The following is an 11,169-nucleotide window of genomic DNA, read 5'->3' on the forward strand; positions in this document are numbered from 1 at the left end:
ACATCTACAACATTTTTACAACAAATCACAGGTGGTTAGTTGTTATTGGTTCAAATTTGAAATTAACACTAAGATTACTTTTTTGCCCCAACAATAACAACCAGTAACAACTTGTTACTTAGGATTTGTTGTAAAATATTGTAGACATATTATTTTCCTTTAACATTATATCTTCTTTGTCTGCCAAAGTGAAAGAGAGACAGTTGCAAGGTGAGATTGAGAAGGACTAGCAGTCGTAGCTCCCAATTATTCCATACTTTCTGCAGTAACTATGGAACCACTTGAAAATGCTTTCCTATTTTCGGGAAAATCCAACTATTCAAAATTTCACCAGGATTTAAACCAAAAAATAATATTAAGGCAAACATATTTAATCTGTTTTGTATTTTGATTTTGAAAGAAAATGTGTGAGTAATGGTAGATAGGAAGGTGAGTTACGGAGCAGTAACGAATTGAATTTCAGATAGGTAAAATGTCAAAATTGAAACTACGAATAAGCAAGTCAAATTAGAAGGAAACCAAGCGAGGAAAGTGTAATTAAAAAAAAAAAAAAGTTGAATCTCACTAAAAAAAAAAAAATAGTTCGAATTAGGTCCAATACTTTCCGTGCACGGTGACGCGAGTCAAAAGCCTCAAAACTGCCCAAAAAAACACAGCCTCACATTTAGTCGGCTCACGAACCCAAAAAAGGAAAATAGTCCTCCCGTCCTACGTTATTTCACTTGCCACTTCTCACACGTGATTCTCTCGTTCTCTCCTTCTCTAGCGCGCGCTTTAGCAGTCTCAGAAAAAATCTACACCAAAAAAATGGACCCAGAAAAGGCAGAGTTTCTCAAGGAATTTGGCGCCGATTATGGGTACCCCACTGGCCCTAAGTCTATTGATCAAATCCGAGCTACTGAGTTCAAAAGATTAGATGGTCAGATTTTCTCTCTCTCTCTCTCTCTCTCTCTCTTTTCAAAGAAGATTTCAATACTTTATTATTATTTTTTTGGGTTTAGTCAAACTTGCTCTCTGTTTGGCTGCTGAGAAAGTTAAAGAAAACCAGGGCTGTAAATGAATCTAGCTGTTCATAAACAGGTTGCTTATCTACTAAATGAGCCAAGTTCAGCATAAGTTTAGGCTCCGAATTATAATAATGTGTTTGTGAACAAGCTCGTTGCACGAGGCTTGATTAAAGTATGTACTATATTATATGTTTATAGGTAGAATGTACTTTTGTAGATAGGAGATTAGATTATGTAAGTTTGTAAAAGTAGTTTCATGGAAAAAAAAAAAACTTAGATACGAGTGGGCCCTTTCCCATGTGAGAGCTTGCACTGCTCTGGAACTACCTAAGAATTTCGCGTAAGTTCATAAGATATAAAATTTATGTATTTATTTTTATTTTGTAAGTGTAAGCTCACAAGATATAAGATGTCAAATTCTTATTATTAACTTATTGAAAATACTATCCAATACAAGGTTGAGAATCTAATTTTTATGAGTTCATAACTGAGGATCTTTCTATCTAATAATTAGCATGTATTTGTAAAGATGTAAACAATTTTAGTCATAGGTTTTATTGAGTAAGTTAAACTCCTTACTTTTGTTTGTGTCTTTTCCCCCATACCTGGGGTGCCTTAGTGGTGAGGGAGAGTGCTTGGACTAACTGGAAAGCCAAAAGTCTCTTGTTCGACTCCTAGTTGAGGCATTTCGCGATTTATCTGATGCCTGCTCAGTGGGGGTGTGTAGGCATCCTGGGTTTGCCCCTCAAGGTTGGTCCCTCTGGCCCATACCTTGGGGGGTTCCTTGTTTTTTTTAAACAAAGAAAAAGTTATGCTCGAATCTGTTCAACAATAAAATGAACCAAGTTTGAACATATACTCTAGTTTGGTGATGAGGTCGAACTCGGCTTGTGTTCAAAATAAAATTAAATGAACAATCTTGAACTTTCAATTTTCAGCTCAACTTGACATGTTTACATTCCCAAATAAAACACAAAAGGAAGTTAAGAAAGGATTTGATTTGTGTTTTTCATATTGTTTTTGGTATCGAGAAATGATGAATTTAGCTTGATTAAAGTACTTGCTCTTTGTTTGGTTGCTGAGAAAAGTGAAGGGAAATGAATTTAGCTTGATCAAGGTACTTGCTGAGGAATCGAAAGGAAATGAAAGAAACTTTATAAGTATTTCATGGTGTCATTTTGGTTTTTTTTTTTTTTTTTTTGGGTAAACAAAGAAAAAAAATCAATGTTTAAGGGGGAAAAAGACTTGCTCTATATGTGTGCTGAGAAAGTTAGAGAGAACACTAAAGGAACTTAAGATATTATTTGATTTTTGTAATGTTAGGTCTTGTATACTTGGATCATGCTGGGTCAACTTTGTACTCTGAGTTGCAGATGGAAGCAGTCTTTAGAGATCTTACCACTAATGTTTATGGAAATCCTCGTATCCTGTTATGCAAATTAAAATGCTTTTGTATATTTTTGTAAGGTTTGCAATATTAGCTGAATCTTGAATTATTGTGGAATTGCTTAAATGACTTTGTTTTTGTTGAAGTCTTTGGTAGTGTGTTGTTACCTTTTAAAATTGGTTTTGTAGCTTTAGGGGAATTTTGCCTGGAGAAGTAGCTTGAAGTCCCCTTGTTGTTTTACACTACCTAATTTTGATATGGCTATCTGCTTTTAATTTTGTTTCCATGGTTCTGTTTAAAGCCTTCGCAATAATTTGGGTTGCATTGTGATTTGAGAGAGCATACCCTATCTGTCGGGAGGGTTTGAGTAACCCAAAAAAGAGAGAGTAGTACTTCAGCTCCTACTACGAATTCTGTGTGATCAATATCAAATAAAAAACCAAATGAGAGAGAAGTAGAAGATCTTCTTCCATCTGTGTCTTCTCTTAACTATTTCAAATTTCATAATTTACAATTTTTTATATATAATGTTTTCTGACCTTTTTTTCAAGAATATGGGATGTTCTATTTACCTTTTTGCGTTATCCTCTTGTTACATGCAAAACATATTTGTATATTTGATTGTTCATGATTGCATTTCATTGAGTAAGCTTCCTTAATCTAAGCTTAGACAGCCAAAGTGACTCCAGCTCTGCCACTTGTGAAATTGTGAGAGAAGCTCGCCAACAGGTACTATATGTTATCTTAGCAGCCTTTAATACTTTGATATCTGCCCATAAGGTTTTGTGAACATCAGACTTTCAGATTTATCATAGCTATTCTTTAACTGTTTCACAACATTCAATTTCCAAGTTATCTGCAAACATTAATGAATTCTTTGTAGATAATAGTATGTTCTCAATCAGTTTGACTGCTATCTTGTGTCAGTGTTTCATGTGTAAGCAAGTGATACTTTGTTCCAAATTCTAAAATTTCCATCAGTTGTTGAATGACCTGTTGTGAGTATCAGGTCCTTGAATATTTCAATGCATCCCCAAAGGACTACAAATGTATATTCACTTCTGGGGCATCAGCGGCACTGAAGCTGGTTGGGGAGGCCTTTCCATGGAGTCAAAAGAGCTGTTTTATGTATACAATGGAGAATCACAATAGTGTCCTTGGTATTAGAGAGTATCCTACTGTAGTAGCTTCCTTTGGCTGCTATTGAATAGGCACACTTTTTGATGCCTTGAGTATCTTCTGTATATTTTTTCTTCAATTTTTAGCTTATTAATTAATTTCCTGAGTGGTCTCATTATAATTTTTTTTTGTTCTTCTTTCTTCCTTATAATTCCATGGCTATGCAATCCTTATTAAAATTTTAGATATGCTCTCAGTCAAGGGGCTGCAGCCTTTGCAGTAGATATTGAAGAGACTGTGCATCATGGAGTATCAAATGGCATTGCTGCATCTGTCAGTTTATCCCAGCACCAAATACAAAGGAGAAATGAAGAAAAGTTCCTTGAGGAGGAGCTGATAGGTAGCTATGATGTTTATAATATGTTCAGAATTGATTAGAAATATTTTTGCTATTTTAAAATTTTGATTGTGCGGTGCAAAATGGACGTTAGTGTCCGTTGTCTTATCTTAGAAGAACTTGTTTATACCTCCTCCAGCATATAAATTTTACATGGTTGCAATAATTTTATGGTCCTTAAAGATTTGTGATATGGATATAATGATTATTAGTGCATCTTAGACCTCTTAAAGTCTACTTTTTTTCGGTACTTTTTTTCTATGGGCTTGTACTTGGGGTTGTACGAGTTGTATTTCATTGTCTGAGTTTTTACCCTCCCTTTCTTTTAGCTCTTGATTTGGTTGTATTTTTTCCTTTTTCAGAGTGTTCACTATCGTGAACATAATGTTTAGTTTCAATAAAAGTTTTATTACCTATAAAAAATAAAAAAATTTAGTTTTTAAAGGGTCTTGTATTGTACCATAATTTGAGTTCCATTTAGTTAATTGAAGTTATTTGTAAGTTTCGATGTTGTATAAACCATTAAAATTCTTGTAGGTGAATATCCTTAAGGTCTTTTGTGGGATTGGAATTTCTTCTTGCATAAAATTTTTGCCCTCCTATGCAGTGATTATAGCAATGACTGAAAATAAATCATTCCTAACGCTAATACTCTGTTACAAACTCTAATCTTACCTTTATATAATCCTTAGGATATTATATTGTATTTTAGTTAGAAAAATAAACAAACTCTTATAGTATTTTTGCAAAATGATATGTGCTTAAGAATTCATGATCATGTACATATATTTGACACTATCTCACTTTCTTTTATCATGTACTTCACTTAATGCAGGTGATGCATATAACTTATTTGCCTTCCCCTCAGAGTGCAATTTCTCAGGTTTGAGATTCAGCCTTGACTTGGTGAAGATTATTAAGGAAGATTCAGAAAAATTTTTGGAAGGCTCCCCGTTTTGCAAGTATATAACCCATATCATGTCATGCATCCTTTAGTTAACTTAGGCAACATTCTACCATTGATATACAAAAATTTTGCAATTATGAAATTCATAACAACATAACTTGTGTATGAACTATATGAACTGATTTGGGTGTAGCTTTTGATGGATGAAGTTACTGCTAGTTTGTATGTGATTTGTGAGTAATTTAGTATACCATGTCAATGCCATGTCCGTGGCTTGCTTCTGCTAAAGAGGATCATGATAAAATGGAGACTATGTCCATGTGCATAAAGAAACTAGTAAGTAATAACATGCATGATGACGTGCAAGCATGTGTGTTGTTTATGCCTTGTTTTGTTGTTTTCGTTTTATGTCCATGTCTTTTCTCTACAAGAGCTCGCAGAATTGGTGGTTGAGTCTGTGCCCATTCTAGTATTTGTACAACATAACATGTCAAATTTTATTGTTAGTCCTTGAAATTTGGGGTAAATTTTACTTGTCAAAAAAAAAAAAAAATTTGGGGTAAATTTAATTTTGGTCCTTAAAAAGTTTGGATTTATTCCTGAAGTATTAGAAAGGGAACATTTCATCCCTTCGTCTATGGGGTCAGTTTGATTTTGGTCTCTTAAATATGTTGGTTCAATTTTATTCCCTTAAATACATGGTTGGTTTGATTTATTCCCTCGTAAATTGGGAGCCTCAATAGTCAACATCCATTTGTCATGTAAATAGAAAAATAGACGGGGGGAACCACATTGTCCACTTTTTTGAAATTTCAGGAACCAAATCCTAACTTTTTTAAATTTGAGGGACTAAAATCAAACCTACACTAAATTTCTGGGATGGAAAGATATATACATGCATGCATACATACATACATACATATATATATATATATATAAATCACAAATCAAACTAAAATTGAATAAGGTACCTGAGTTGAGAATGCGTGAGAGAGAGCTGAAGTTTGAATGGCTGTGTGGCTGAGTGGCTGTGTCTAGACTCTAGAGTGGCTGGGATGCACGGACTGAGTGAGTCAGTGAAGCAACCGAGCAACCAGAGCACAGAGAGAAGAGAGAGACGAGCGATGGAGATTGGAGTGAGGGAGGGAGTAAGTCAGTGAAGCAGCCGAGCAACCAGAGAGCACAGAGAGAAGAGAGAGACGAGCAATGGAGATTGGAGTGAGGGAGGGAGTGAGCACTGAACAGCCCAGCAACCAGAGAGCACAGAGAGAAGAGAGAGCCGAGCGATGGAGGGACGGAGGGTTTTGGAGTTTCTGGACAAAGTGAGAGTGTGTGGGAGTGTTTTAGGTTTTAGGTTAAGTCAAACGGTGCGTTTTGCACCTTTTTTTTTTTTTTTTTTTTTTTTTAAATTTCGGCCTGAACCGGCCGTATCGACGGTTTCGGCCGATACGGCCGAAACGGCCCGAATCGAGCCGAGTCGGCCCGATTTGAGCCGCGTCGGCACGAGTCGGCTTCGCCACGTGGCCGACGCGGCCCGACGCGGCACGGACACGCGGTCAACGGTGTCCACGGCGCGTCGCCGCGTCCGTGCGTATCGGACGCGGGTGCGGCGCCTGTGGCGCCGCACCCATGCTTTCCAGGTTATAATCTGACACCTTTGACTTTAAATTAAAGACAAAATTAATTACCTGAATAGCTGTAATCATCTACTTAACTATCCAAATTGTAAGTGTAAAGTAGTACTTTCAGGAAGAATCAGGAGTAAAAGATAAAAAAAAAATAAAAGAAGAAAAAATGAATTCTAAATACATATCATGAAATTAAATAGATATGGGATGATGATCACACATGATAAATGGAGAAACCTTTCAAACCACAAATCACATAATAATTTCAAAAAATTATACATATTTCAGAATCAAATGCTTACCATTTCGAGCGATGAGAGCTCCAAGTCCAGTTGGATAGCCAAATATCTTCACAAAAACAATATGAAGACAAAAAGACATCAACATCCAAAGGTAGTTGTTTCTTACAGATGAAATTTCAACACACACACACCACACACCTTATAGAAGGAGATGACGACAAAATCCACAGGATATTTTGATAAATCTGGTGGTTCTGTTGCACATCCTTTTGCCGCATCAACCAATACCATCCATCTCCCACTGTTATGAGATTAAGAAGACAATATTTGCATTCATGAGTGATATACAAATTATTGAAATCATTACTTTGAGGAACCAGCAAAGAGAAATCTCCTCTATCATCCAGATGCAACAACAATAACAATAAAATCTGCTAACAATCAGGTAACATTTATAACTTAAGTTTCATAAGTTTCTTGGCAAGCACAGCCTGATCAAAGATTCTACAAAAGGGGCTGACTTGTGGATATACCTGAAGTTACTGTTTCCTTCACATTATACATGCATTCAGAAAGCCAAATCATCTAAAATAATTTCACTATTTTAGATACCTTTAAGTCTTGTTTTGATAAGTAAAACAGAAGCGGTACAAAAGTTTTGGAAAAAAAAAATAGTTAATTTTATGGTATTTAGATAGCTTTAAGTCTTTCTAGTCAATCAAAAGAAAAGGTCAAGAAATCATTTATAAATATTTCCATTCATTATGGCAGAACTATAAACCTAGATGGAAATTTTCAAAATATGAGGAAATAATGGGAATCGTTCTCTTTTTTTTTTAAATATAAATTCAAAGATTCTTGTTTGAAGACATAAAAGCATTATACACATAAAATTTAGCAGGTTCATAGAATATAGCCATGTACTGTAACAAACATTGCACAAGAAGTAATTTTGTCCGCCAGAAAATCATTAAGATCAAAATCTCTCTCTCTCTCTCTCTCTCTCTCTCTCTCTCTCTCTCTCTCTCTCTATATATATATATATATATGTATGTATNGTGCTAGCAACTTCATCCATTGCAAATTCAATAGATTCAATTTAACCAATTAAGTATTAACCAAATAAATTAGTAATAAATCAAACCCAGTTCACAGAACACAAATCACAAATCACAACTCACAAATCAAACTAACTAACAAATCACAAATCAAACTATTAACTAACAAATAATAACAAACAAATTTAACCTACAAATAATAACTATTAACTAACAAATCACAAATCAAACTAAAATTGAATAAGGTACCTGAGTTGAGAATGCGTGAGAGAGAGCTGAAGTTTGAATGGCTGTGTGGCTGAGTGGCTGTGTCTAGACTCTAGAGTGGCTGGGATGCACGGACTGAGTGAGTCAGTGAAGCAACCGAGCAACCAGAGCACAGAGAGAAGAGAGAGACGAGCGATGGAGATTGGAGTGAGGGAGGGAGTAAGTCAGTGAAGCAGCCGAGCAACCAGAGAGCACAGAGAGAAGAGAGAGACGAGCAATGGAGATTGGAGTGAGGGAGGGAGTGAGCACTGAACAGCCCAGCAACCAGAGAGCACAGAGAGAGAGAGGAGCCGAGCGATGGAGGGACGGAGGGTGGTTTGGAGAAGTGAGAGTGTGGAAGTGCTACTACTAGTGAAAGTGAAGTTCGAAGTGAAGCAATTGATATTGAGGATGATGATGTTGGTATTTGATTGTGTTGTTGATTATCTTTTATTTTGTTTTAGTTTCAATCTTGTGAGTTGTATTCTAATTTTCGAACATCATGGAATGTTTTAGACTTTTAGTTTTAATCTTGTGGGTTGTATTTTATTTATGAACATCATGTTTTAGTTATTAAATTTGGTATATGTTTATATAATGTGAAAAATTATGCTTAGCAATATATTAAAAATATAAATAAAAATATTTTTAATAATTTTTTAATCGCCGAGTCCCGCCGCACCCGCACCCACCTTTTTCAAAAATTGCCGAGTCCCGCACCCGCACCCGAATCTCGAAACGCACCCGTGCTTCCTAGATTATAACAGAATTCCAGCTCTTGTAATTAATTTTTCAATTGTAACAGAATTTCATTACCAATTTCAGAGCATAGGCTCAGTTATATCGTGATTTCTTGATCAGCTATTCTTGTCTAAACCTTAAGTTTCTCTCTTTCTTCTCCTATCTGAAGGTTTTAAAGATCATAATTTTATTAGGTCTATTGATCTTTGAGGGAAAAAAAAATTTTATTTTCCTCATTTTATTTTTGATTATTTTGTTCTGCAGATGCAGCAAAGTTACTGAAGAAAGCCTACTTCAGTGGAGGTTTGTGCTTGGGTGTATAATTGCAACCAGTATTCAATGTGGTTGTTACAGTGTTTCACTATAAGAGCTTTACAGGCACAGTTGCTGCCTCAATTGCTGACATTGACTTTGTTAAAAGAAGAGAAGGGATTGAGGAACTTTTTGAGGATGGCACTGCTTCATTCTTGAGCATAGCATCAATCCGTCATGGATTCAAAATTCTGAATTCCCTGACTCTCTCTGCAATAGGCCGGTATGTAAAATTGGCTTCCTTTATAATGTGAATATTGTTTCTCTTGATGATAATAATGGAATTATCTTTATTTGTTTAACGAATTTCTATGTGTGCTTATTTGGTGTGGTTTATCCTTAGTAGAAAAAGAAAAAGGATATTCATGATCATCATATTTTATTTCAAAAATTTAAATAATTTTGTTTGTGATCCTTCTCAAAACTTTCTTTTGTTGGAGATATTATAAATACCTTCTTTTATTAAAAAAATACATGCAAGTACAATGGTGGGATTCCATTCACTTTTTTGTCTAGTGTATTGTTGGAATAGATAGTGGGTATGAGAAAGAGACTTTCATTTACAGTTTCCTATAATAAATTCAATGCAATATTTGATAATGAGAAAGTCATTCTCTCTCTCTCTCTCTCTCTCTCTCTCTATATATATATATATATATAGACATATAATTAATGGAAGATTCAAAGTGCATTTCTTGCTTTAATGTATGGGAAGATATACAGGGAAAAAAGAAAGAGGGAAATACACAATGGAGAACACAAAAGAGAATAAAATTGTTGAAGTGTATGGTAATAAAACATATGATACTCTATTAGTTTAATAACAATAAAACTAGAAGAATACATAAAACATTTAGTTTCATCAACTCTCACAGATAAAATTAGTTGATGGAATGAGAGGAATATGTCTGATCAACTGGTAGTGAGCAAATTATCAATTGTTTGTTGATCAGTTTTTTTTTTTTTTTCAAAGAAGTTATAGCTCATCTATTTAATTGAGACTCATAAGATAATTCACGGTTCATGTGTTTATTCAGACTAGGAAGGAATAAGGAATAACTGAAGTGAGTTCAAAAAGTAAAGGTGGGGTTAAGGACCCATAATTTAATGCCTATTGGCTTTCCTTAGTACCTTTTCAATGTCTGTAGAGGAAGATGAGCCTTGGGTTGACGTATGGAGCTACTCTTAGTACTTCTGTTGTAAATGCTGCTAGTTCTTGTAACTGGATATTGATCAATAATAATAAAAAATTCGTTATGTCCCTCTTATTTAATTTACATGTCTTGTTCCCACATTTGCTATCAGAGGTTAAGAAAAAAATGTGTGCCAACTTTTGTATTATTTTGTAATGTGCACACAAAAGATTTCATGTTTGTCAGGAAAATTATGTTCTCCTTGCCGTTTATACTCTTTCTTTTCTTTGCTCTTTTAATTGAAAATGCACGCTTTAGATTAATATGCAGTGTTCTAAAGTGCATATCACCTTTCAGGCATACAGCAGCACTTGCTACATATCTGAGGAAGATGCTTTTGGCCTTAAGGCATGAAAATGGAGCCAGTGTCTGCAAAGTTTACAAAAGTGACAGTTTGAAGGTTAGTTTTGTTTTGCCTTTTTTGTTTTATTATTATTACTTTTTTGTTTTTGTAAGTAAAGAAAATGGAGAAAAAGTTAGTTTGTTATTGAAGTTAATTGCTAATTTTATTCAGAGAAGATGCCTCATTCTGCACCTTCTCATTTACTATAACCAAGAATGCTTCACAATTTCAGTGCTTATGATACTCTAGCTTCATATTTATATTAAGTAAAAAAGTTGGCTTGAGGATTTTGTGGGTATTATGTATCAGGTTGGGTCAGTTCTGTGGGTCTTAAGGGTTTGCTTTTGGGTCCAAGCGTTTTGATTCAGACAACTTGGTTTGCGAGTTTGGTTGGTAGCATATTGATTCTAGTTCCATTTGTCTTCTTCCTTCTATCTTGTTTGTTAGTATTTTCCAGCCTGCAAGTGCAACCCAGTGTCTCATTGTTTAGCCTTATCCTGATCGTTTCCCTTCCGAACAGCCTCAGTCCACAAGCTCATTGCTTTCCTGGTTCATTGGTGATGAATGTGAAGGCCCTGCACCAGATTTG

General features: G+C 35.0%; 1 protein-coding gene across 1 annotated transcript in view; it reads left to right on the plus strand.

Moving 5' to 3' along the window:
* The first annotated feature begins 635 nt into the window (after positions 1 to 635).
* The window catches only part of LOC112038259 (molybdenum cofactor sulfurase), a 35,169-nt gene continuing 24,635 nt past the window's right edge, over positions 636 to 11,169 (plus strand). Inside the window, exons 1-10 of the mRNA XM_065777809.1 lie at positions 636 to 919; positions 2,331 to 2,429; positions 3,065 to 3,123; positions 3,404 to 3,564; positions 3,759 to 3,913; positions 4,746 to 4,905; positions 8,365 to 8,414; positions 8,997 to 9,035; positions 9,111 to 9,267; positions 10,535 to 10,637. Coding sequence (XP_065633881.1) covers positions 808 to 919; positions 2,331 to 2,429; positions 3,065 to 3,123; positions 3,404 to 3,564; positions 3,759 to 3,913; positions 4,746 to 4,905; positions 8,365 to 8,414; positions 8,997 to 9,035; positions 9,111 to 9,267; positions 10,535 to 10,637 — 1,095 coding nt within the window. The 5' untranslated portion in view covers positions 636 to 807. The remainder of the gene's footprint in view (positions 920 to 2,330; positions 2,430 to 3,064; positions 3,124 to 3,403; positions 3,565 to 3,758; positions 3,914 to 4,745; positions 4,906 to 8,364; positions 8,415 to 8,996; positions 9,036 to 9,110; positions 9,268 to 10,534; positions 10,638 to 11,169) is intronic.

This window comes from Quercus suber, unplaced genomic scaffold, assembly GCF_002906115.3.
Source record: "Quercus suber isolate HL8 unplaced genomic scaffold, Cork oak 2.0 scaffold_165, whole genome shotgun sequence".
Lineage (NCBI taxonomy): Eukaryota > Viridiplantae > Streptophyta > Magnoliopsida > Fagales > Fagaceae > Quercus > Quercus suber.